General features: G+C 40.5%; 2 protein-coding genes across 11 annotated transcripts in view; both read right to left on the bottom strand.

The window, feature by feature from the left end:
- Positions 1-21,945, bottom strand: part of cacnb4b (calcium channel, voltage-dependent, beta 4b subunit) — a 30,001-nt gene extending 8,056 nt beyond the window's left edge. Inside the window, exons 1-8 of one of the 2 annotated variants that reach the window (XM_079883389.1) lie at positions 21,787-21,945; positions 9,768-9,851; positions 3,799-3,930; positions 3,421-3,543; positions 3,110-3,237; positions 1,270-1,319; positions 986-1,005; positions 708-788 (exon numbers count right to left, since the gene is read on the bottom strand). In XM_079883389.1, the coding sequence (XP_079739515.1) occupies positions 708-788; positions 986-1,005; positions 1,270-1,319; positions 3,110-3,237; positions 3,421-3,543; positions 3,799-3,930; positions 9,768-9,851; positions 21,787-21,849 (681 nt within the window). In that variant the 5' untranslated portion in view covers positions 21,850-21,945. Of the gene's footprint in view, positions 1-707; positions 789-985; positions 1,006-1,269; positions 1,320-3,109; positions 3,238-3,420; positions 3,544-3,798; positions 3,931-8,372; positions 8,506-9,767; positions 9,852-21,786 lie in introns of those variants that run through there. The other variant, XM_079883388.1, reaches the window with a different exon arrangement.
- Positions 21,946-24,916: 2,971 nt separating this feature from the next.
- The window catches only part of inpp4ab (inositol polyphosphate-4-phosphatase type I Ab), a 55,828-nt gene continuing 53,076 nt past the window's right edge, over positions 24,917-27,668 (bottom strand). For all 9 annotated transcript variants that reach the window (XM_079883351.1, XM_079883356.1, XM_079883347.1 and 6 more), the window contains one exon: positions 24,917-26,324. In XM_079883351.1, coding sequence (XP_079739477.1) covers positions 26,192-26,324 — 133 coding nt within the window. In that variant the 3' untranslated portion in view covers positions 24,917-26,191. The remainder of the gene's footprint in view (positions 26,325-27,668) is intronic.

Raw genomic sequence — 27,668 nt, 5'->3', positions numbered from 1 at the left:
TGTGCGCCACATATGTTAAGCGTTCCAAATTAGTCACTTATAAGGGTCCATGACAGTTAAGAATTTGCCTTACAAGTCAACCTTTGGTACAGACCTAAACATTTAATTTTGTTTTAAGGAAACAACTCCTGTCTCATCAATGCATAAACTTACTTAAAATCACTGTAATTTAAACACCAAACAGCTGCGTGAATAAATGAAATCCTTACAATAAAGCAAACCTGCATCTAGTTACGCCTTATAAAGGAACTTGTTTTTCTTATTCATTTTGCCGTCTTTCTGTCTCTCACAGATTTCCTCCCTCCATCACCATTCCTGTTCTTCTCTCCCTTTTCTGTCTCTTTCTAATTTCAAACCGTGCTCTACTTTCTAGCACTGACGTCTCCTGGACCCCGGAAGGTTGTTGCCGTGGTAACGGAACGGCGGAGAGGAGGAGTATGTTTTTGTTTTCTCTGTGTGAGGAGATGGAGAGACTGGAATAGATATTATATTTTGCTGGTATCAATAACGCAAGATGCGCACACACAGACATAAAGTCATAAACAAAGAACGTCAGCTCTACGGCCTTGACGGCGGAATTTTCTGCTCAATGTTATTTTAGGATGAATTCGCTGATTCGCCTTGTAAAAACTCTCCAGATTGATCTGTGACTAAAGCATTTTTCTGTTTGATGATGATACACCTCAACATCATTTGAGACAACCCACCTCGTATCCTTTCAGGGATGGACCAACCAGCACCACAGGCCTCATGGAAGGCACAACATCATAGGGAGTCACGTGTTCAGTCTGCATATGAGATCATAGGCAAATAACAGAGCACATGCGTAAAGGACAATGCTTACATAATATCAGTTCAATACGTCTACTAGTTTTTAAGCACAATGAGTTTAGTTTAACTTGAGAGGAATTTGTGTTTAAGACAGCGGTGACAGTCTCCTCAGTGTGGTTAGGTGGGGATTCTTCCATTCTGTGGACACACTTACCACTTTCTGTTTCTGCTTCCCTGTACAAAGAGAGGGAAAAAAAGAAAGTCAGAATAAAGTACTGTCAAGTTCTTCAAATTTGAGAATGCCATTCAAGTCATTCATGGTCCACTGTCCCATGCTCACAAGAAGCTGCTCGATTGATCTTTAGCCTTACGCAGGACAGTGTTGAAGTAAAATCATCCACTGACGAATTGCCTACGATTCCTTTTTATTTTCGGGGAGATTCCTGAAACCCCTCCCCCAATTCCTAAAGCCCCACCCCCACCAAATCACTGGCTCACCTGATGACATCACATCCCCCAAACTGGAGGACGAGCTTCCACTGGACTTACTAAAGAAATGAGCAGACAAACAGAGAAAGAGATAGAACATTTTTAGTCTGCGTGTCCAAACACACAAGCGGACTACTCTAAATCTTAATACTACATGCTATAATCTCTAAGTTCTAATAGCTAATGCATAAGACCTGGTCAGACCCACACTGATTCTAAGTCACTGTCCATGTACTATGACCTAGAACTGATGCTGCATGTAGAATTGTTATCGATAGTCACCTGGGTTTGAGGGTCAGTCATCCGATTTCAAACTGCGAGCTGGTGTCACCTAACCTGATACCCAGTTTTCAACAAATCAAATGTCAAACAATCTCAAAATTCCACTGTATTTCAAGTCTCAAGTAAACTGCCTCATAATTTGATGCTGGGTCTCTCATCTGGTAGTCTCAGCATCAGACATCCCACCCATGGACCAGGTCTGATGCATATTTTATACAAAAATGGCAAGAGCTCTCCAAAATTCTAAGCTCAAATCTAATTAGCTTCAATGCAATTTCCACTGTGCAAGCATTTTTATCAGTCTTCCTGGAAAAAGACTTGTTTATATAGCACTAGGCTGCCACAATAAACAAAGTGTGCGAGGTTCATACCTTAAAATCTTTAAAAGATATTCAAGTGAGACACTAAAAAAGTATATCCTTGTGCACAACAGTATGTTCTGTTTATTTTCAGAGTCATGTCCATGGGGGAAAGAAAAATCTGTATTTATTACTAATTGTTACCACAACATTTATTTCTTCAGCTCTAGTTCTACAACAACTTGCACAGACTGTGGTACCATTATTAAAAAGGGTTACTATTTTGTAACACTCTTTACTATTTTTGTATTATTGATTTAACACATCAAACAAAACAAAGCAAAATTAAACAAAGACAAAAATCAAACAAAAACAATGACAAAGACAAAAAACAAAAACAAATGATGATTGAATGCTCTGATTTTTCAAACAGACAGTCTGAGTGGGTGGTTCTTGGCAAGAACATCATTGATTTAACATTTTAAATATTTTCCCCAGGTTTTAAACATCAAACATTCAAACAAATTCAACACACAAACAAAAAACAAAACAAAGACAAAAATAAAAAACAAATGATGATCGAATGCTCTGCTTTTTCAATCAGACATTCTAAGTGGGTGGTTCTTGGCCAGAATAAACTGCACTGTGGACTAGATATCGATGTTGATACTGAAAAGGCTGGCTCTGGTACTGCATTACTGGAGCTAAGACATACAATGAAAGAACAGTAAACTGTGATTAAATGTATTATCTGGGGTCAAATTCAAGTCATGATGTATTTGGCAAAGATAACAGTCCAGATTACATTGCATAGAAATGGAGAAAAAATAGAAGGGTAAAAATTCAGAACTCTTTAAAAGGCCACCTCTGTTCTTGAAACCCACAACACTTATTTAATGGTAAGGTGTACAGACTGGTATATATAGTATATATTTAAAAATGTCTATTGTGTCCTAAAATAAGGCATGCAGTGACTAATATGCAATATTCTGTATCTACAGAATCTATACCAAACTATAGAGCATTTGGTTTTCTACAGATTCAAAAGGGCATCAAAAACATGTTTTAATAATGAATTAAATTACATATAAAAATGAGCCTAGAAATAGGTAGTGGTGCACATTTTTGGAAAATTCTCCAAGATTTCATAGCCAGGTTGATTTTAAAAAAAGAGAATATTTTAAGAACAGACAGATTATTAAGGACCAAGAGGTTGTGGAAAATCAAATGCTCCGTCAACTAGGTAAGAATGTTCTGTGTATGCTTACCCTTGTACGCGGCTTTTCTTCTGTTCCAGCTGTGCTCTGATATTCTCCAGCTTCAGGGGACTGGGGATAAAACCAATCTCACAGCCTTCTTTCACCAGCCTCCCAATCCACCAGTCATTATTAAACTTCTGCATAAGGAACAGAGAAAGGACAAAAGAAATAAAAGCTTGGAAAAACTTTATCCCCTCTTAGCGTTTGACCAATGATACCAGTTTTAGTAATGAATTTTGATTTGATTTTTTTTCCTATATTCAAAGTCATCAGTGAGTCAGTAGTGACCCTTTCATTAATGGGCCACCAGACCACAGTACCTCTTTGATGTGCAGGAAGTCTTTTGCATCGAATGAGATGGCAGTTCCTGGCACAGGCACATCTTCATCCAGCGCACCACAGTAACTGACATTCGTCTTCACGGCAAAGGCCACCGCTTTGGCCTGGAAGTCGATGTTTTTAGAATTAAAAACAAAATAAATATATAAAAAATAAGAACACACACACACACACACACACACACACACACACACACACACACACACACACACACACACACACACACACACACACACACACACACACACACACACACACACACACACACAGTGTTGGGGTAATGCATTACAAAGTGTGTGTTACATATGATAAACTCCACATATTAATATGTAGTAGGTGTGATTTGTGTCTGTCCTGACCTTTGCCCTCTCCAACTGCTGAGCAGCCTGCTGTTCTCGCTCCTGGCGGCCCTGACTACCCCCCTCCGGCCTCTCCTCCTCCAACGACACATCTGAATCAGACGGCCTGCTAGTGTAGGAATCAGCTGAACCCTGCCAACAGAAGGCACATACTAAATTACTTACATGCATGCAGTCTAGTAATGGCTTTACATGGGAAGTTATTAAAATGACATTTTCCTTGCTTAGTTCACCCAGATCACTTATGAAAACCTAAAAAATGTGTTGTTCTGAAATATCAGCTCAGTGACATTAACTCTTCCATGTTGATATCTGTTCAGTATTCAGATATTTGGTGTGCCCTGACGAAAGACAGTCTGAAATACTATGTGGATGTGGAACCAATCAAAATCAAGGACATTTACATATAGAAGTCTTAAAGGTATAGTATTAAAAACTGTAGCTCAATCAGTAGAACATGGCAGTAGCAATGCCAAGGTCATGGGTTTGACTCCCAGGGAAATCAAATGTGTACCTTGAATGCAAGTTGCTTTGGATAAAAGCGTCTGCCAAATGTAAAAATGTAAAATGTTTCATTCTATAGGTCAGAGTTAGGATGGAATATTGCCATATACAACTGAATAATGTTTGTATTGGGCTTAAGAAACCTTGAATAACCTTGAATTGGACAGCTTTGCAAAAAGTGGAAAAAAATACCACTTTCCAAAATGGAGAATGACTGAAAAAAGAGATTTACCTGAAACCGTCTTTCCTATTGTAGAAATACATTTTGACATTTGACCACATTTGTGCATCAAAAAACAAGATAAGACCCTTCAGATTATAAAAAATTATTGCAATTTCAATGGTTAAAGTCTGTAAAAATGCTACAGTAAAACCTGTTAATTGGTTAATATTAAGTTTCTTTAGTCTATACTAAAGGTTCTCATCATTTATGTTGTTAAATGTTTAGTGTCATGTGTGTTACCATGATTGTGTTTTGTGTTTGTGTATGGCACTGTGCACCTTCTATATTTTAGTATTTATCGCAGTTCGTGGAAAAGCTATGAACTTTGATTTATTACGTGGCTTTCTTTTTACCACCTGTTAAAGTGGCTGGCACTATGCAGAAATTACAAAAGTAAAAATAAAAAACAGATTTTAGTACATTGATTTAGTATTCATTGTTAATGAAATCTAAGGTTTTTTTTCTTTTTACCCAGGTCAGTCTATAAAACTTAATATGTTGCTACTGTATTTTTACAGTAAAAGTTCTGTCAATCACAGCAGCCGTTTTTTACCGTAAATTTCAGAGATTTTTTTATTTTTATTACAGTGCCTTGAACCATCTTCCTTGGTCATCATTATGCACATTGGTCTGGTCTGCTGGATTTTCATTACGTCTGTGATTCTCAGGTTTGCCTATTCAGACCACCGCAAACAAAGGTCAGCAAAAAACCCCACCTGTACCTCTATTAACTAGACAGAGCTGTCACCCATAGAGATACACGCTCCTTAAGCAAACAGAAAATACACCTGTGAGCTGAAGGTGAATTCAGGTAAGCTCCTTTTGTTCACAGTCTACATTACATAGTCTTTAAAAATAACAGATACATTTACTAATTGACTAGGTAATAATAAACATGTATTTCATATGTAATTTCTTTTGTTATTGGTATAGCAATTATTTACACAAATGTGCTATGTGTTACATGGATACTGTTATGTAAAATGCCACACACCATTTTATGGATGAACATCAGTCATCACATATTTTTGTATATAATAATAATTGAATAAGAACATTCACAGTTTAAAACAGTGTAAGCAGTATGCATGCATTCAAACGATTTGGACTGTAATTCCAACCTTGAGGCATCTGTCACTGTCTGAGACAAATATAGACATATTGAATCCTAAAATAGAGTAACAGGCTATGAAATGTCATATCTTATCAACAGGATAGAAACCCATTATCTTCAAACCAAAAACTATAAATTTATGAGCTTCCGAAACCTTTTACTGCTGTACATTCATTTCAACAACGTGTCTCCTCATCCGTTTCCATCATCCATCAATAAGTTCCTTATTACTTCCGTATCTTTTACAACCAACTACTCTAAATAGTAAAAAGTTTTCAATAGTACAAAACTACTCCAAAGTAAAAACTCAACCCTAGGATATCCTCTCAGCATTCCTATGCGAAAACATAAGATAGTTTCCTTTGAGAATACATACCTTCACTGCTGGCTTCTCAGGACCATGAAAAACTTCACAATACATAACTTGGACATTTTCACCTGAAATCTCCATAAAGTCCTCAGACGGCTCCATGACATTCAAGAGAGAAGCACTTGATCCCTATCGGCTAAATAAAAACATATACCGTAGGATATACACTTTACCCCTTTAAGATAATAAAGAAGATCCAACCAGCAAGTGCATAGTCCTATAATTAATGAGAGATACTGCTCAAAGCGAAGCGAAGCTGGGAAGCTGTATTCTGTTAATCCAATTTGGAAACAACATTAGCTCAAGTCAGTGAAAAGAATGATCGGGTCAATATCGCATTAGAGAGAGGCAGAGAGAGAGAGCGAAAAAGCCTCACAGTCGGCTAAAAAATTTCAGCACGCTGCCTATGGCGAAACACTTTTTCCCTGAAGGCAGCCGCTCGACACAAGCTTACTTCAGCAGGGACCCAATTGAGGCCGGTGAGTCCAATCACAAAACGCCTGATTCGGGAAACAAAAAATGCACAAGTTTGCTTATCTTCCGCCGCAGAAGTGATGATTGTGAGCAAAAAACGAAAATTCAAATGAATGGCTTTCATCCTCGATTTTGACGAGATAACAGTCTTTTTGCTGAAGAGTGACTTTGGAGGGCCTGTACAGATTCATGTATAACATCATGAAGAGAGATAATGGCCCAAAATGAAGTTAAACAGACAGGTTTCTCTTCAACTAAACTAAGCTTTTTTTAAGCTTAGAAGCTTCATAGCCACAATTCAACTGGGTTTGCAATGCAAAGCACAGCGAATGTGGTTCAAATGGGTCTGCAATTTATTAGTAAACAAATATATATTCTCCCAGACACCAATTTGGAAGTATGTAGAAAATCAGTCATATGAACACAGACTATGTTACACAACTTCTACAAACAATTTTTTTTTTAAATTATGCTTGCTGATTGAAATTTTGGTAACACTAAAGGCCCATTCACACCAAGGACGATAACTATAAGCATTACGATAAAGATATAGTTCTTAAAATCATTCTCAATATTAAAGAAAACCAGAGTCCACACCACAGCTATAATGATAACGGCACAGAAAAAACATATTGTGGGAATCACTTTCAGAACTATTCTATCCAGCTGATGAACCATAAAAACATAGACAGCCAATCAGAATCCATCCTGTTGTAACAAGCCCGAGCCTTTGAAGTGACAGACAAGCACATGCTCAGAATAAACAGAACGATATCGTCCGCTAATATAGTTATCTTTATAGTTATCGTTCGTAATGTGTTAAGGGTCCAATTCTCACTTTTAACTAGTTACTTATTAGCATGCATTTTACTAGGATATTGGCTGTTTATTAGTACTTATTAAGCACATATTAATGCCTTATTCTGCATGACCATATTCTACATCTCTTAATCCTACCCAATACCTAAACTTTACAACTACCTTACTAAGTATCAATAAGACGTAATTAGGAGTTTATTGACGCAAAAGTTGTAGTAAATAGTGAGAAATAGACACTAATCTAAAGTGTAACTGAAATTTTCAATGATTTTATGTGCCCTAGTTAAAAAGTTACACAACATCATATACCATGTTTATTCAAAAAAGCAAAGGAACCTGATTATGGATTATAGTCTGTATCTTAAATAGATGGTCTATATACATATAGGACACTGAAATATAAACACAGCTGATGGGAATTAAAGTGGGTTCTATGGGCCTCTAACACATACACACACAATTCCTGATGGCTTTTCCAGACTTCTGGCTCGATTTCATTTTAAGGCATTCAAGTGGGGCGCCTAAGTCATGTGACTCATTACATTCTACACATCAGCAAGAAACGGCTCTGCCCCTTTAACAGCCAGACAGTAAATGAAGCTTTACAATTTTACCAATATGATAACACCTTAAACATTTTCAACCTTAAGGAGATCAGGTAGGTCCTACAAAGAAAGCCACGTAATCCTGAAAAAAAAAAAAAAAAAAAAAAAAAAAAACTGAAAAATTAATGAGACGTGTTTTTTTTTTACTGTAGCATTCTTTAAACACGCCGTATGGAATAGGAGTTAATGTTCAATGGGAGTGTGTGCTATTAACAACACATATAGAAAGACACATACACACACAAGCCTCTGATGAGCATCTCCCAATAGTACACCCACGGAAATTGGTGGGCTGCATCTTAGAAAATCATGGTACACTGAGTCTCGCAGGCCCTGTATGTGCAGCACAGCTGAGCCAGTGTTCGGCACACGCACACGAGCGCGCTCACGCACGCACACATATAGCCAGTGGGAAAACACTATATATAGCCGTAGCCAATTCCGATCAAGAAAAAAATAACTCACCGCCTCCGAGTCTTCAAATCCATGCAGGTACAAATTGTCATACATGGAGGTTTGCTATTCCAAAAAGGTCTTCTTGAAGAATAGAGAAAAAAAAGAGGAGGAGGAGGTGGTGGAGATGGAGAGAGAGGGGGAGGAGGAGGAGGAAGAGGAGGAGGAGGGAGCCACCACCACAAAAAAAAAAAAAGAATCGATGGGGGGATGACGATCCCCTTGTTCCACAGAGGAAGAACAAGGAGGGAAAAAAAGGGTGAGAGATGCCTCACGAGAAAGGATGGAGAGAGAGAGAAAGAGGGAAAGCAGGCCTGTGCAGACGGCTCTGCCTGCAGGATGGAGTGGATCCCTCGTTCAGCCTCCAATTCTCTCACATCCTCAGGCAGGGAGAAGCTTCCCAACGGCTCACTGACGCGGACGTTTCATCATCTCTCAGCAACACGCACACACACACACACACGGCACGGCGCTGCTCCCCGCATCAGAGAGAGAGAGAGAGGGTAAGGCAGAAAGAGAGAGAGAGAACCCTTCCTCAATCTCAGGCTGATGACACAGTTGACCAGCTGCATGCTGATTGGCCGAGCAGCCTTCTAGTCAGAGCTGCTGCTGACGTGTGTTCTCCTTGACTGTGAACGCTGATGAGAGAGAAAGAGAGAGAGAGCCTCCCTCTGCCTCGTTCATTCTCTCTTTCCTTCTGTAACTTCTTTTGAATGTACAGTCAGTTTTTCTCCAGTATGTTCCCCTTTATTTGCAATGATCATATTTTCTTCATTTAATCATTCTGCACAATTTCTTCACTGTTAAAATATTTTTTAATTATTTGTATCTATCTATCTATCTATCTATCTATCTATCTATCTATCTATCTATCTATCTATCCACACACACACACACACACACACACACACACACACACACACACACACACACACACACATTTATTTATATATTACATAAATTAAAACAAATCTTTTACTGTTCTGTTTTTACCACTTTTATTAACATACTCTCTACAGTGGATGTTAGTGTGATCTCACATGAGGTCTGGATGATGTAAATATGAATTGTATATATTTAATATTTATGTACACTATATAGAAATGTAATTAATAAATTATGAACATCACTTATACAAATTTGCATTATGATCTGTGACAAAGATTATAGTGCAATTGGAAGAAAAAGAAAAATGAGAAAAAGGTTTTAACAGGCATGCATCCCAGCACATTAAGCCTATCTGAACAAAACAAAGAATAAGGACAGTATATGTTTGCTACATTAAATGTGTCTGATTACTTTTTCTACTGTTTAAGTGACTAATCTCTAAGTAATAATTTAATTGAGCCAAAAAAGGGGAGAAGCGCTTTTTACCTGATCACTTCCAGAAATGGACAATTTCTTTACCTGTCTCAGGATAAAACTGGTGGAGGTGGTGCTGCCATCAGACCTCTTCAGTCGACTACGGCGTGAATATGTTCCCCTGTTCACCTGTAGAGGGAGCAATGACAAAAACATGAATGAATTGTTTCAGATATGGTTGTTCTTCAATCCTCTCCCAACCATTTACTTTTGAGAATATAATATTATTATCTATGTTACTAGAATCATGTTTCTGATATTTGATATTAAAATAACACTTTAGAATAATGGTCTGGCATTAATAGGTAACTATGCAGGAGGAAGTAATGCAAGACAAATGAGTGGTATACTACATTAACACTTCAACTACTGGTGGTACTACATTAACACTTCAACTACTACTATTAACTAATTAGTAAGCAAGATTAAATAATCAATACATACTATCAAATTTAGGACTGAGATAGCTCCCTATCACTCAGTCACTTTTGACATTACATCAGTGACTGACGAATTGGAATCTCGTCTGAGAGCCCAATCACCTTCAAGTGGTACAGAACAAGCCAATGGACTATGGTGAGTGAGATTTGCATCGCAAACCATGCCCGTGCTACGGGTATATAAGAAAGTATGCAGGACTTTATTTAGTCTCATTAAGCTTTCGCTTCGGAGACGAGCGTTTCTCGATAAGATTCTGCTCTGCTGTCATCTCTTACAGTAGTTTAACAGAACCAGGAAGAAGCTTCTGCATGTGTTGGTGTGATGGTGCATCAGTGGTGGTCACCTTCTGAGGAGGATTTTGCACACTGTGCATTCTCTAAAATTACATTTCTACACGCTGTGCAGCCGACCTTTCCCCTGTGCACTTCAGCCCAAAAGAGATTTTTCCTCTAAAAGAGTAAACACGGGTGTGATGTTGCATCTTTTTCAAGATGTCATTCCACCCATGTGTTTCTTGATGAGGTTGTTACCTGGCCCTTTCTGACAGTCACAATCACTGTCTCACGTGTCTGGGTTGTAAGCACGCTGAGACATTGTTAGTGGATGAGTCATGTACAGCAACATTACGCTCGAGTGCCTTTTTCCCAGAAGTGCATGAGGAGGTCACAAAGTCTTGGAAGGCACCTTTTTCTGCCCGAAACCATTCTGACGCCTCTCACTAACCTCGATGGCAGGGAGGCCAAGGGGTAAGTGGAGATTCCTGGCCGCTTTTGCCCTGCATGCCATGGCCCTCCTGCAAGTATATTAGGCCAAGGCACTCAAAGAGCTGCACGAGGGTAGTTCTGATCCAGGGTTGATGCAGGAGCTGCGCACAGCTATGGACCGCTACCCTCCGGGCAACGGAAGTCACTGTGCAGTCTGTTGGACAGACGATGTCCACACTTGTGGTCCAGGAGCACCATCTCTGGCTGAACCTGGCTGAGATGAAGGAAGCTGACAAAGTTTGCTTTATTGACTCTTCGGCGACGCTGTAGACAACTTTGCCCAGTAGCTCTCAGCAGTACATAAGCAGAAAGAGGCAACAGACACATCCTGCCCCGGCTGTCTGCTGCTGCTTTCACTACCCCGCCACCTGCTCATCGTCGAGGGCATCCTCTGCCTCCACCTCCGCTTCCGGGCGGCCACAGCAGCAGTGTTCACCCAGGCCACATCATGAAGCAGACCGCAGAAGGTGAAGCAGCTCCTCCAGCCAATATGAGGTCAGGGTTTTATGCAGAAACGCCTTTTTGAATGCATTCGCCCCCAAGATTGGTTTGCAGCGATCGACCTGAAGGACGCATACTTTCATGACTCAATTCTCCATCGACACAGATCATTCCTACGCTTTGCGTTTCAGGAACGAGCATATCAGGAAAAAGACCTCCCCTTCAGGTTGTCCCTATCGCCCTGTGTCTTTAAGACGGCCGCGGAGGCCGCCCTTGTCCCTCTATGGGAGATGGGTGTTTGCATCCTCAACTATCTCGACGACTGGCTGATCCTGGACCACTCGCGAGATCAGTTGTACTAACACAGGGACTTGGTGCTCAGTTACCTCAGCCAGGCTTCAGGTCAACTGGGAAAAGAGAAATTTCTCCCTCATGCAGAGTATCTCTTTTCTCGGTATGGAGTTGGACTCGGTCACCATGACAGCACGTCTCTCAAGCGAGCGTTCTCAGTCAGTGCTGAACTGCTTGAATTCATTCAAAGGCAGGACAACGGTTCCACTTAAACTATTTCAGAGGCTTCTGGGCCATATTATGTCCACAGCCGCGGTGACCGCTTCAGCACTGGTTACACGACCGAGTCCCGAGATGGGCATGGCACATTCCGGGTGACAATCACACTGGCCTGTCGCCGAACTTTCAGCCTGTGATCAGACCTTGCTTTTCTGCTAAGAGTACCCCTAGAACAAGTGTCCTGGTATGTTGTTGTCCCAACAGATTACTCCACCACCGGCTGGAGTGCTGTGCGACTCACATTCTGGGTGATGAGCTCTCACGGCAGTTCACACTCCCGGGGGAGTGGAGACTCCACCCCCAGGTGGTCCAGCTGATGCTCCCGAACTGATGCTCCTCATGACTTATCCCTCCCTGGCGCATTCCCCTGAGGAAGGATCTGCTTTTTCAGGGACAGCGTGCCATATGGCACCCACGTCCAGACCTCTGGAACCTCCATGTGTGGTCTCTGGATGGAGCATGGAGGACTTAAGTGGCCTACCCCCAGCAGTAGTAGGCACAATTACTTCAGCTAGAGCCCCCTCTGTGAGGCATGCTTATGCTTTGAAGTAGTCTGTTTGTTGCTTGGTGTTTTTCTCACTGAGAAGACCCCCGTAATTGCCCAATCAGAGGCTGTCTCCCTCCTCACTGAAAGTCTATGTTGCCGCTAAAACACGACCTGGTCATCAGGTTCCTGAAAGGCGCGAGGAGGTTGAATCCTCCTCGACCTTGCCTCATCCCCCCTTGGGACCTCTTTCTGGTCTCAACGGCCCTAACGTAAGCTTCCTTTGAGCCTTTGCCATCAGTTGAGGTTATCCTGTCTCTTCAGACAGTGCTCCTGACTGCGCTCACTTCCATCAAGAGGGTAGGGGACCTGCAGGCGTTTTCAGTGCCTGGAATTCAGCCTAACTGACTCTCAAGTAATCCTGAGAGGATTTCCCTAAACATGTTTAGGGAAAATGTCCTCCTTAACCTCCCCAACAGTGAAGGAGGACCCAGTCAACTGAAGGGCATAATCTAGGAACTCACTCAGTGATCCTTGAGTACCACCATGGATCAGTGTGGATTGTAACGGGTTGTTGAGTCCATAACAAAAGAAGTCAATGATAGTATAGTCTGGGAGGTCAGTGAAATTAGCAATACCATGGAATAGCATGGAATTGCATGGAAACACAAAGGTTGAGGATTCAAATGCAGTATTTATTATTAGGGTAATCCACAATCATAATCCAAAACCAGGCACAGGTCTTACACAAGCAAACAGTCCAAAAAATGATTAAGTCCAAGGAGTAGACCAAAACAGAATTCCACAAATCACAGGCAAAAGATAAAAAAACAAGACATGAGAAACCAGGACACAGGAGGAACAGGATACAATGACTCAGAATTGGAATATAACCAACATACAAGACTTAGTAAAGAATGACTGAATTAACAGGGTTAACAAAAATAATGAGACACAGGTGGATGTAATCAGGCATAATGTGTCCGAGCAATGGGTTGTGGGAAATGTAGTCCATGGTAAGATAACCAAGACAGAAGGAGTGTCCTCCGGTGGGAATCAAGGGCACTCCAGCTGGTGGATGTAACAGTACCACTTGAAGGTGATTGGCCTCTCAGACAAGGTCCCAATTCGTCGGTCACTGGCACTGTCGTTGTTTTTGTTCCCTCCTTCAGGGAACGGGGGTTCCCTTATCGGTCGGTCACTTCAACGTATGTCGTGACCGACTGATAGGAATCTCGCTAGAGAGGCCAATCTATTCGAGTGAAACTAAAACGAGCCAATACACATTGGCATGCAATCATTGGCATCAGCTGTTCAGCCTCGCAGCGCGGCTATAAAATGAGCAGCAGGTGCGATTGCATTTCAGCTTTTTGCTTCAGAGCCAAGCACTTCGATGCTCTCTTTAAACTCAGACAGCACAGACAGCGCGCCTAACAGAGCAACGCACCCAGTCGGTGCTGAACTGCTTGAACACATTCAAAGGCAGGACGGCGGTCCCACTGAAGTTCTTTCAGAGACTCCTGGGCAAATGGCAGCGGCAGCGGCAGCAGCAGCAGCGGTAACTCCGCTCGGGCTGCTCCATATTAGGCCGCTTCAGCACTGGCTTCACGGCCGAGTCCCGAGATGGGCATGGCATCAAGGCACTCACCGGATGACAATCACACCGGCGTGCCGCCAGACCTTCAGCCTGTGGTCAGACCCCTCGTTCCTGCGGGCAGGAGTCCCCTTGGAACAGGTGTCCAGGCATGCTGTGGTATTCACAGATGCCTCTGCCACCGGCTGGGGTGCCAGGTACAACGGGCATGCAGTGTCAGGGGTGTGGACGGGCCCCCAACTGCATTGGCACATCAACTGCCTCGAGTTGCTAGCAGTACGTCTCGCTCTGAGCTGCTTAAAGAGACGGCTACAGGGCAGAGACGTGCTGGTCCGTACGGACAACACTGCAACCGTTGCATACATCAACCGCCAAGGAACCTTCCTTTTGCTCTCTTGATGTTCTTTCGCCCCATATTTTGAAACAAATTTTTGATTCGGTTGGAACATGTTTGGTGTCTTTTCTGAATAAATGCTTGAGCACAGGGACTATCCCTGATATACTAAAATAAGCTACTGTTACACCTCTTCTCAAGAAACCTTCACTTGATGATAGGGATTTTAATCATCTCGACACTTCCTTTTATTACAAAAGCATTGGAGAAAACGGTTCTCAATCAACTCCAGTCTTTTCTTAGCTCAAATCAAATTCTTGAAACTTTCCAGTCTGGTTTTAAGCCTCTGCACAGCACCGAGTCTGCTTTATTAAGGGTTTCTAATGATATACTGTTAACGACTGATGCTGGTGACTCAGTGATCCTAATACTGTTAGACTTAACCTTGGCTTTTGATACAGTTGATCATAAAACTCTCTTATCCCGACTAGAATATTTCGTGGGCATCCAGGGAACTGTCCTCAGTTGGTTTAGATCTTATCTAACAAACAGAAGTTTTTCTGTAAAACTATTTAGCCGCAGGGGTCTATTCTCGCACCCATTATTTTTTCCCTGTATTTACTTCCTCTGGGCTCCATTTTCAGAAATCATGGTGTATCATTTCACTGCTATGCAGATGATACACAAATTTATTTGCCTCTGAAACGCAACAAAGATACTGCTCTGAAATCTCTTTTTGCATGCCTAGAAGAAGTAAAAATGTGGTTTTCTCAAAATGTCTTATTTCTGAATGAATCCAAAACCGAGGTTATAGTCTTTAGCCCCCATGACAACTTTAATAGCAGTAACATTGATCTGGATTACCTTTCTCCAATTTCATCTTGCATTAAAGGGGGGGTGAAATGCTCATTTTCACTCAATCTCCTGTTAATCTTGAGTACCTATAGAGTAATATTGCATCCTTCATATCTCCAAAAAGTATTTTGTTTTATTAAACTTTTAACATAAAGATAGGCTGTACCGAGTCTTTCCGGAAAAAACCGAGCGGCTGGGGGCGGGCCGTGTGGGCGAAGCTTAGCTGTGCTAACGCGCCAAGCTAGTGACAACACACAGAGACATTTGTTCAACAAACAGTTTTACTCACCGTCCGGTTCCAACGCACGACCGCGAATTTTTATCATTGTGACTGCTCGATCCTTAAGCATTAGACGATCTGCAAATCCGTAGATCTGGGCTTTGTTTATAAAACAATCATCGTCGAAATGCAGGGAACAACAGTCTTTACACAACTCCGTTTATGCTCAGGAAAACAAACTCCATCCACGGGTTCCTTAACGCTGGGTTCTTTGGGAATCTGTGCAGGGTTGTCTTGCCCTGGCAACCAAAAACACACTTCTTTGGTGACATTGACTTCCCAAAAGCCAGGCAGGGCGCTTTGATGGCGAACTGCTTTCACTCTCTTGCTCTGGTCTACGAGTGCGCGCGCGGCCGCGATCTTACCGGAGAAGTGCCCTTAGGACCCATATAAGGAAATTCCGCCCTATCTTACGTAAGACAGAGCCATACTCGAAAAAAACTTTCCGAAACTTGTGACAAACCGGAAGGAGTATTTTTGGAACAAAAATACTCCTTCAAACGTACAACTTAGTTTTTGAAACTTTGTCCATGTTTAGCATGGGAATCCAACTCTTTACCAGTGTAAAAAACTCAGTATGCATGAAATAGCATTTCACCCCCCCTTTAAGAACTTAGGTGTTCTCTAAGATCAGAACCTCAAATTTGAAAAACAAATAAATGCGGTGATTAGTTCTTGTTAGGGCTGCACGATTAATCGCAATTTACATGTAATCGCACTTAAATCGAGATGGTTTATCGCGATTTTAAAATCGCATAGGCTGCGATTATTTTTTATGCGCAGTTTGTCATTGATGTACGGCTCTGTAAACGCTGCTCCATTTGAAAGCACTGTGAGTTTGAGTCACTTACAACGTGCATTTAAAAAAATAACATGCGTCAAACATCTTTCCAAAACATGAGAAGCATTTATGAACCTCTTTTTAATAACATGCAACATTTAATAACATGCATTTACTCCAAACCCACTCCATAACGACAGTTGAGCATCCTTCTGTGAGATGATGTGCCTTCTTACACAGAATAAGGCAGTCGTGTATTATCAAAGCGTTTCAATCTTCTGTTTATTCAGCTACAGCGATAGGGATTTCCTGGAATGATGCGCATTATTGTACTTCTGCAGCGGGGCATATTTATCATGTTTGCATGAGAGCACCCTCTGGCGTTCAAATGAGGCAGTATTTACTACCAATCAGCCGCACTCCACTGACAAGCTGTGCACAAAATAATCGCAGCCTTTGCCAAATCGTGTGCGGTTTTATTGCGATTAATCGTGCAGCCCTAGTTCTTGTTTTTTCCAGCTACGTCTTCTCTCTAAGATCAAATCCTCTCTTTCTGAGAAAACCTTAGAGATTGCTGTCCATGCGCTCATTACATCGCGGTTGGATTATTGCAACTCCCTCAATGACATGCCAAACACTCTATTGCTCGTCTTCAATTAGTACAGAATGCTGCTGCAAAGTTCCTCAAAAGAAAACGTAAATTTGATCATGTTTCACTTATCTTAAAATCACTGCACTGGCTACCTGTGCATTTTAGAATTGAGTTTAAAATTCTTCTCTTTGTTTTTAAATCCGTAAATAATCTGGCACCGAGCTATTTGTCCACACAATCCCACACGAAACCTGAGGTCTGTTGATCAGAGACTTTTGTCCGTCCCCAGATCACGGTTGAAGAATAGAGGAGACAGAGCCTTTGCGGGCCCTAGGCTGTGGAACAGCCTTCCGGTTTACAGAGTGGCTCAATCTCTAACTGTTTTTAAATCCTCTCTTAAAACCTACTTTTTTTCTTTAGCTTTTAATTCATTGTGAGCTTTTGTCATGAATGTGTGGTTATGTCCTTGTCCTGTATCTTGTGTATTGTTCATCACTTTGGTCAGCCCTGTTTGCTGTTTTTAAATGTGCTATATAAATAAATACAAACTTGAAACTTGAAGGTGGTCTACGCTCCCGTCGCATGTTGCAACTTGCCTGCCATCTCCACCTCTGGAGTCAGAAGCATCTGAGGTCGCTTCAAGCCATGTATGTCCCCGGTGTGCTCAACCGTGTAGCCAACGAGCTGTCATGAGCTGTGCTCCTGAGAGAATGGAGACTCCACACCCAGGCGGTTCAGCTGATTTGGAGAGAGTTCGGGGAGGCTCAGGTAGACCTGTTTGCCTCCTTAGAGACCTCCCACTGCCAGCTGTTTTACTCCCTGACTGAGGGAACACTCGGCATGGACGCACTGGCTCACAGCTGGCCCCGGGGCCTCTGCAAATATTTGTTTCCCCCAGTGAGTCTATTTGCACAGACACTGTGCAAAGTCAGGGAGGACGAGGAGCAGGTCCTTCTGGTGGCTCCCTATTGGCCCACCCGGACCTGGTTCCCAGAACTCATGCTCCTTGTGACAGTCCCTCCCTGGCCCATTCCTCTGAGGAAGGACCTTCTGACTCAGAGACGGGGCACCCTATGGCACCCGCGTCCGGACCTCTGGAAGCTCCATGTCTGGTCCCTGGACGGGACGCGGAGGTTCTAGGTGACTTACCCCCAGAGGTACTTAACACCATCACTTCTGCGCGAGCACCGTCTACGAGACGTGCGTACGCCTTGAAGTGGAACCTGTTCGTCGAGTGGTGTTCTTCTTGCAGAGAGGACCCCCGAAGATGTTCGATAGGGTCCGTGCTTTCCTTCTTGCAGCAAGGGTTGGAGCGAAGGCTGTCTCCCTCCACCTTCAAAGTACATGCTGCCGCTATTTCAGCTTATCACGACCACATAGATGACAAATCAGTTGGAAAGCACGACCTGGTCGTCAGGTTCCTTAGGGGGGCGAGACGGTTAAACTCTCCTCGACCCCCCACCATAACCTCTTGGGACCTTTCCCTGGTGCTTCAAGCACTTCAGGATGCTCCCTTTGAGCCTTTGCAGTCAGCGGACTTAAAGCTTCTTTCTTTGAAGACTTTGCTGGTGATTGCACTGGCCTCTATCAAGAGGGTAGGGGACCTGCAAGCATTTTCGGTCGATGAATCGTGCCTAGAGTTCGGGCCAGGTGACAACCATGTTGTACTGAGACCCCGGCCTGGCTATGTGCCCAAGGTTCCTACCACTCCTTTCAGAGACCAGGTAGTGAACCTGCAAGTGCTGCCCCTGGAGGAGGCAGACCCAGCCCTGGCTTTGCTCTGTCCCGTTCGCGCTCTGCGTATGTACGTGGACAGAACTCAAAGCGTCAGCACCTCAGACCAGCTCTTTGTCTGTTACGGAGGCCAGTCTGTCTGTCTCCAAGCAGAGGATGGCCCACTGGATAATGGATGCCATTGCCTTGGCTTACCAAGCTCAAGGCGTGCCCTGCCCGTTCAGGTTGCATACTCACTCCACAAGAGGCGTTGCAACCTCCTGGGCACTGGCACGTGGCTCCTCGCTAACAGATATCTGTAGAGCTGCGGGCTGGGCGACACCTAACACGTTCGCTAGATACTATAGCCTATGTGTAGAGCCGGTCTCCTCCTGTGTTCTCACCCTAAACAGGTAGAAGCACTGAGAGGCCCGGCTCTGTCGGCTTGCTGCACCCTACTGTGCTCTATATTCTCCAGAGTGAAAAACCTGTGAGTCCTCCAACACCCTCGGCCCGGACATGGCGGAGCGTCCGGTACCAGGCCTTTATCCATTGAATCCTTGAGAACCGGGTTTAGGCTGGGTCCCATATGTGTGACCCTACGGGGATCCCATATGTGTATTCTCCACGGCTGCTCCTAATCGAAGCTTGTGTCTTTCCCTTGGGCTAAGTCACCCAATATTAATATGCAGTGCAACCTTTGGGATAGTTCATATGTATCTTTCCACATAACTCCTTGGAAGATTGTGGCTTCCGCAGCATCCCTTCCCTCCATAGAAAGGCTCCTCAGCAAAAAACTGAAATGCAATCGCACCTGCAGCTCATTTTATACGTTTATACGTTAGACGCTACAAGTAACCTAGACGTTCCTTATTAAGTAATTTGTAATTACTGAATGAGATTCTCCTCATTAAGAACTGTTAACTAAATATGACAAATTATAAAGAATTACCAATTAATTACTAATCACAAAACTAACCTGTGTCTGAGACGTAAGATATTGTCTTTTTTACTCTGAACATGTTTTTCACTTTCTAGATCACTAGTAGTTCCTGCAGAGTGATTAGGTAACACTTGAGTAATTATGATGCAATTTATGAACATATTCAGAGTAAAAATTTAAATTAATTGGTAATTCTTTCAAATTTATATATTTAATAGTTGATTATTAATGAGGCTAATCACATTCAGGAATTATTGATTCCTTAAGGAACTATTTTAGTCCTAAATATGATATTACTAACCGATTAGTTAAGCTTTTTTCCATATTAGTTAATAGTAGTAGCTGAAGTGTTAATGTACTCATCTGACCTGCATTACTTCCTGCATAGATAGTTCACCCAAAAATGAAACTTTTGTCATTACTTACTCACCCTCAAGTTATTCCAAACCTGTATGAGTTTCTTTCTGTTGAACAAAGAATGTTGGTGACCAGACAGTTAACGGCACCCATTGACTTTCATAGTATTTTTTTCCTACTATGGAAGTCAAGGGTGCCGTCAAATGTCTGGTCACCAACATTCTTTTTGAAATATCTTCTTTCAGAAGAAATAAACTCATACAGGTTTGGAACAACATGAGGGTAAGTAAATGATGACAAAATTTAAATTTTTGAGTGAACTATCCCTTAATGACAGAACATTATAAGTGTTACTGATATTAATAGCTCACAATCAGAATAAGGAGCAGGATCAGTATTGAATTTGTTGGACAAAATTATTAAATTTGCTTGCTAGCCGCTATCAAGGTTATAAGAAACGTACAGTACATACATAGTATGCAGACTAAAGTATAGACAATAAATAAATTAGAAATGGGTAAAATATAACTAGACTATACATTGGGTAGAAACATAGTTAGCCAAATTTGGGTGATGGGAGAGAGAGTACCAGCAGAAAACATTGCACTGAACATTATTGTATTAATGAAGGAAGTTAATTTGGTAATAAGAGCCACTTGTAAATTATCGGTGCAATTTATAAGAAGCAGAAAAAGTACAGAGTGGTCATTCTGCTTGAGGTTATCTCAGAATTATTTAAGGGATAGTTCACTCAAAAAAAATAAAAAAAAATAAAAAAGAAGATATTTTGAAGAAAGGGTTGATGGGCCCCATTGACTTCCATATGAAAAAAAAAAACAACAACAAAAAAACAACAACAACAACAACAACTATGGAAGTCAATGGGGATTGGTTTGGTTATCAATATTCTTCTAAATATCTTCTTTTGTGCTCAGCATAAAAAAGAAACCCATACAGGTTTGGGACAACTTGAGGGTGAGGAAATTATGACAGAATTTTCATTTTTGGGTGAACTATCCCTTTAACCCTTCCATACCCATGGGAAGAAAAAAATACAGCTGTATAAACAGGAAATGTGAAGGAGCAAGAGAGAGACGGGGGGTGGGCTGACAAAAAATAGTCACTACAGGGACACATTAATTAGCCAGGTCTGATTTGTTTCTATTTCTAGGCGTCTCTAGAGTTCAATAGTAGTGTTGAGGATAGACATAGAGCTTGTTCTTTTTAAAGGCTGTTTAATAGGGCCACCAAAAAGTAGGTCAATGTGCTCATTTCACACCATTAAGGCTGTTCTTCATGTAGTCAGGTGATCTAAGTTAGTTTCCTTCATTACTCTCTATACTAAATATAGGTAGGCTATTTACTTGTGCTTCAAATATTTCACGTGATTTGATCAAGTTTAGAGTACACTCTTTAAAACAAAGGTTCTTTATTTTACGGAACCTTTCCATTCTACAAAAAGCTTCTTTACAGTGGAAAAAGGTTCTTTAGAAATTTATTTTTTTGGAATGTTCTTCACATTAAAAAAAACAAAAAACGGTTCTTTTAAGAACTGTTCACTGAAAGTTTTTTTTGTAGGGGAACCAAAAATGGTTCTTTGTGGCATCTCTGCGTAAACCCACTTTTTCGAATCTTTAATTCACAAGAGTGTAGTAAAAATGTCTCAACGCTTTAATTCATACAAGTGCCCTTGACGCCCCAATCCAAACAATAAAAACAACAAAATTGCAGAAACCACTTAAAACAAAGTGTAGTTCAAAACAGTTTTACTGAGAGTAGGCTACTTACAAGCACTAGAGCAAATACCAACCAAAAACGATTATATTCATATTATAGCCTGTAAAGTTATCCAATAAAATGAACAAAGTTGGCTACTTTAAAATGTATATCTTATCCCCAGTCTTAACATGGTCACCTGAAATATAGGCGCTTGGATTCCCTCGCCGATCTTATTCCTAATATAAATGTGTCGAGACATCTCGGCCAGCACATCGGTCCAGATCGGGGGTTGCTGGCCTGCTGGCCCGGCCCAGTGGAAGTTTGGAGGGGTTCGGACGGCTTGATCCAGCTTCGGTGATGTGTGTGAGTGTTACTCCGCGCTCGTGAAGATCCGCTCTGCTCCCGTGCATCAGAAGAGCAAGAAACTCGTCACAGTGTGACAGGTGTCAGGTGCGCGCGCACCACAGCACTGCGCACTCCTGTGGGCGCTATGAGCGTCCGTTAATGTTTTTGGTTAGAATTAAATGAATGGTGACTCTCCAAAAAAATTGCGCGTAAAAAAAGGCGTCGACTTCACCAAACTAATAAAACAAAAACTTATAGAGCGCAAGGTTTACTATGAGAAAATAGCTGTTACAATGAAGTGTTTTGTTACTCTGTTAATAAAACCATAAAGAAAAATAAATTATGATCTTAAAGAACTGCAGCAGCATAGCGCCGCCACCCTGTTTCCACACAGTGGCGCTATTGCTTGAACAAACTCGTAAATCATATTATGCACAATAATGTGATTCACACACACATCACATTGTGTTATAATCTTTATTAAAGAATTGTGGACGCCCTTATGGGTAACCTATGACATATCTCGAAAAGCGCTGCAGAGATTTATGTAAGTATTTATTAAATTAAAGGGATAGTTCACCTAAAAATGAACATTTTGTCATTACTTACCCTCAAGTTGTTCCAAACATGTACGAGTTTCTTTCTTCTGTTGAACACAAAAGAAGATATTTTGAAGAATGTTGGTATTAGACAGTTGACAGCACCCATTGACTTCTATAGGAAAAAAAATCTATAAAGATATCCCAATAAATGCCTATTAAAAGTAAAAACACACTCTTTGTATACTTTCCAATAAAACAAACAGTTTAAACTGTCTAAAAATCAGATTTCATATACCAACTTTTGGTTTTTATTATATGTATTTGTTCTTTTTTTTTTTTTTAGTGCATACTATCTTGTGTACAATATCACTGGTCTTATAGGAGAAACTTGCATATGCTTACAGAAGCCAAATAAATGTACAGTATTGAATGCACTGTTAGTAGCCTAAATGCATTAGAATTGCTGTTATCTCCTCTGAGGTTTTATTTCGGATTTATCTTTTTATTATACAGTAAGTCTCTTTTTGCTACAGGTCGCTTTTATTATATCCAATTTTTTTTATTTTTTTTATTTTGTCCTGTGTAGTCAACAGGATAAAGCTCATGCCACTTTATCTGCTCTTCTACTTGTTTCCTATACTTTCTGAGGTACATGAAGTGTGCAACTCCTCTTAAGACATATCAGAAGTATAGCACTGATATTTGATCAATTTTAAGTTTATTACTTCCATGTTCATCCTTTCTCTTCTCTACCATAATAATGTGAAGTGTTTGTTATTGAATGAAGCTACAAACACAATACTCATACTTAAATACTTTCTATAGAAGTAGATTTAGCTTGTTGTAAATGTTATCTGTGTCTGATCTGATGCCTGCAGAACACAAGAGGGCAGCAGTAGCTCATCAGGGGAGCGCTGAAAGGGAATAGTTTTGTGATTGGCAAGTCAGCAGGTCCCCAAACTACACCACAATATGGTGTCAAAAATCAGGTCTCCTTATTGATGGCCTTTCAAAAAGAACCAAGTAAAAGATAAATAACTAAATTCCTAAAAATATTTTGATCACAAATATTTTGTTACTCTGTAGAGGTAGTTTATTTTAAGGTGTCTATGCTACAGTGTAATTATACATTTAAGTACCGAGTAACAGTAATTAACATGTACTTACTATAGGGTGTGGTTTAGGGTTAGATGCACAATTTATAGTAACTACTATAGTACATGTAACGTGTAACAAGGACACTAAAATAGTGTTACCCAACTTTAATAATCTATTACTAAATGTTGAAATTAATATTAACTTAGACAAATAAATGCTTTAAAAGTATTTTTCATTGTTAGTTCATGTTAACTAATGGAACCTTATTGTGATAACCTGCAATTGTTACATTAAAGAGCTATTTCTGCCTGATCTTAACTTTACATTTAGTTTTGTTGGTGTAACCTAATATATTTAGGTTAATTCTGTAATTTTAAAGTCCCCCTGTGGTGAAAATCAAGTTTTTAATGTTGTTTATATGTCTATGAGGTGTTTTTAATATGCTTTAAGACAAACCATGTGTAAATTCATAAGTCAACACCATCGCTGAGTATTTTCATCTATAAAACAGCGGTGAACCAAAGACAGTCTCAAAAACGGGGTTTGAAATCGCTGGTGTTTCTGACATCACAAACTACCTTGTAACCAATCACGTCAACCTGTGATCGTCAATGAGTGGATCTCTGAACTGGTGTGAGTGAGTGGAGGCGGGTGAGTAATTTGCATACTCATAGAACCTCATACACTAAATAAGGCAAGGGTGTAGAGTTACATTCAAGCTATTTTAAGGCATGAAGAAATTGTTTTTTCAAGGAAAAATGTTTAAATATGTAATTTTGGTGATCAAAGATGAGTTTTAAGGGATTATTGACTGCAGGGGGACTTTAAATAACATTTAAAAAAATAATCTATTAATTTAGATTTTACCACATGAAGCACATTTTTAGGCTACCATTTTTCCCCCCAGTGTTAATTTCAATTTATTGTCATTTATTTAAATCCCTTAAATGTATTGTTTTATTCTTTCAAGTATTTTTCAGGTACTCAGATAAGCATTATTATTATTATTATTATTATTATTATTATTATTATTATTATTATTATTAGTAGTAGTAGTAGTAGTAGTAGTAGTAGTAGTAGTAGTAGTAGTAGTAGTAGTAGTAGTAGTAGTAGTAGTAGTAGTAGTAGTAGTAGTATAACACCATTATGAGCAGAAAGCATCTTTCCCCATTGATGAACATTGGAAAATAACCATGCATTCTGACTAAATACGTTTTCCAACCAACGTGTAAAAAAAAATAGAAAAAAATGTTTTTTAACCAAGTGCAGATTACCAAACATCCCAAAATGAACAGAGACAGAAAAGCTTTATCATGATAAAAAGAACACAATCGACGTGAATGGTCTTATATTCTCTCTTTAATGGCATCAGATATTGATGACAGCATTTTAATACAGCAGAACTCTGTTCTAGACAGACATAATATATCTAAGAGGGCATCATAAAAGACACAAGGTCATTACCATAAAAAGAAATAAATACAAATCAACATCAATCCAAAAATCTGAGCTCTTAAATAACGTTGTATAAGCATACAGTAATTGAATCAACATCAGTGTCAAAAACAGAATCAAAAACAACAGAGATACGCACATGACAAAAGAATAACCTTCAACAAATAATTTGCATGACTGCAACAGATTCACATTTCAGTCAATTTCATAAGTGCTTAGCACTGTACTCTCTTAATGTATCGAAATTCCATTTATGAATGTACCTCTTGTTAAAAACAAGTACAGCACAAAACAACAGCATCATCTATTAGAAAGATGTCATAAAGTTGTCAGAGTCATTGCTGCCAGCTGAACACAGTGATACACTGATCTCACTTTTTTTGCTTTTATCATTTTCTACGTTGGCCCATTGAAGAAACTTGCCAGTAGTTCATTTCTTTTATTGAATAGGACATTGTTTTCTTGAAGAACAACCTCAGAGTTGAAGCAACTGAGAGGATGGACTGTGCATGATCAGTTTGGATAAATGTATGAGGTTTAAAAACGAACAACCCGAACCTGGTTTATTTCCCGAAAGTTCCTCCGCTGGTCAATGGGAGGAACGGGAAATGACTCTTGAAAATGGTGGAGCATAAACATATGAACACAAGGCAAGAAGAGTCATGTGACTCTAAGCCATGAGACTGATAACTATTATGCTGCAGCAGGTGTAGCTTAACATACTAAACACACAACAGTTTGCGATAGACAGTCAAGGCTACAGTATGAAATACAACATAAAGGACTAAATCCTCCATTATGCACTACAAAGGGCCAGGATTACGAAACACACAGCGAAAATGACTAAATCCTTCATTGTGCACTACAGAGGGCCAATATGATAAAATACAACATTACATGTAATACATATGTGTTTGATGATATTGAGCTTATGAAAGAGAACTGATCAGATATGTAGTCTGCATCTACTCATTGCAGTCAACATTTCCACTTCAAGTTCATGCTTGATATGTAAATGTGCGATAACCATCGGAACAAATTGAAATAGCATTTGCGTGGAGCAGATTTACTGTAGCTTAGCTCGAATTTCTAATGTGCAGGACTTGTGTAACAACATAATTAATAATCTTTCTGTATTACACCCAAACAAGAGCCATTTCGTTAAGTCTCCACTTTTCCGAAAGTGCCATCGGGAGGTCTGTAATATTTAGGAAAGGCCTTCAGCTGTAGACAGTTAAAGGCATACTTGCGACATCCAATGTTCTTCGTGGTGTTCTCACGGCGGCAGCCCTCACTGGCAGGGGAATGGGGCGGGATTGAGTGTGTAAAAACAAGTAGAAAACAAACAGAACATGAAGCCATGTTTAGAAAAATCACAAGCAAAAATTATCACAGCCACAAAAGATGGCAGCAGACATTTCAGCAGTGTTATGAGCATGAGTGTTATGGGCGAACAGAGAATGAGGGTGGCCACCATCAAAAAAGCAGCATAAACAAACCACGTCACAATACAGTTCATACAAGCTGAAAATGCTAATGCAACATCCCTCTGGGGATGAGAAAAGCGGGTCACTAAAAGTTCTTTAGGAATTTCTTTTAGGTAGCACATAGGAAGTCAATGCTCTGAAGCAAACTTGACAAAAATGTAAAGAAATCTTTAGGATCAGCATGCTACATTGGCTGTGTATTAAAGGTATGGTAAACAATTATTTATGGAAAATAATTCAATTTGATCAGGGCGACTATAACACCTGTCCCTCTCATTGTGATTCCAAAAATTCTGTTTCACAACCGTCTTTTATATATACATAGAAATTGTTGCTACTTTCAAAAATGTGCTTACATATAAATATCTTAATGATATTCAAATTAATTCCTTTAACCTCAATGAGTTGCAAACAGTTGCAATGTAAATGATATCAGTAAGCATGATATGGTACAATTTACTTCAAGTGCAGGCCTTTGTCAAACTGTTCAATTAGAAATGAAACATCGGTGCAATCTGTCATTCTCATGTGGTTCCAAACCATTTGACTTACTGGGCCCTATTTTAACGATTTTAACTTTTGCTAGTTTAACGGCGGGAAAAATGGTCGGCACGCCCAGCGCATGGTCTAAAAGGGTTGGCCCTATTCTCTTAATGAGTAATGGGTGTGTTTTGGGTGTAACGTGCAATAAACCAATCAGAGTCTCATTTCCCATTCCCTTTAAAAGCCAGTTGCGCTCGCGCCGTGAATTTGCAAGCGGAACGACTGAACGCTTCTCCAGAGAGGAAACGGATCTGCTCGTCGTGAGGTTTAAGCGCGCGAGCAGACCATCTACGGGATAAGCCGGATTCCACCATATTTTTTATGTACACAATAATAATCTTTTACATTGTAATCCTTTTATTTTTAATATTTGCCATGTTTTGGCATGCGTCCCTGTGTGTGTAATAAGCAGAATTTTCTCTACTTTCTCAGGAGCTCTGTAAAGAACAGGTTGATTTTGGCCTGTCTACTTAATATTCATGAGCCTCTCTTCTGATTGGCCTGTTGTTTTCTGAGTGACCCACCCTTGTTGGGGGTGATGACTGAAGGCGGTGACTGAGTAGTTCTGACATCACATTTATACGGAAGTCCCAACGGCTCGTGAAAAG

The sequence above is a fragment of the Squalius cephalus genome, assembly GCF_949319135.1.
Source record: "Squalius cephalus genome assembly, chromosome: 10".
NCBI lineage: Eukaryota > Metazoa > Chordata > Actinopteri > Cypriniformes > Leuciscidae > Squalius > Squalius cephalus.
The sequence above is the reverse complement of the archived record's forward strand: the minus strand, read 5'-3'. Positions and strand labels throughout refer to the sequence as shown.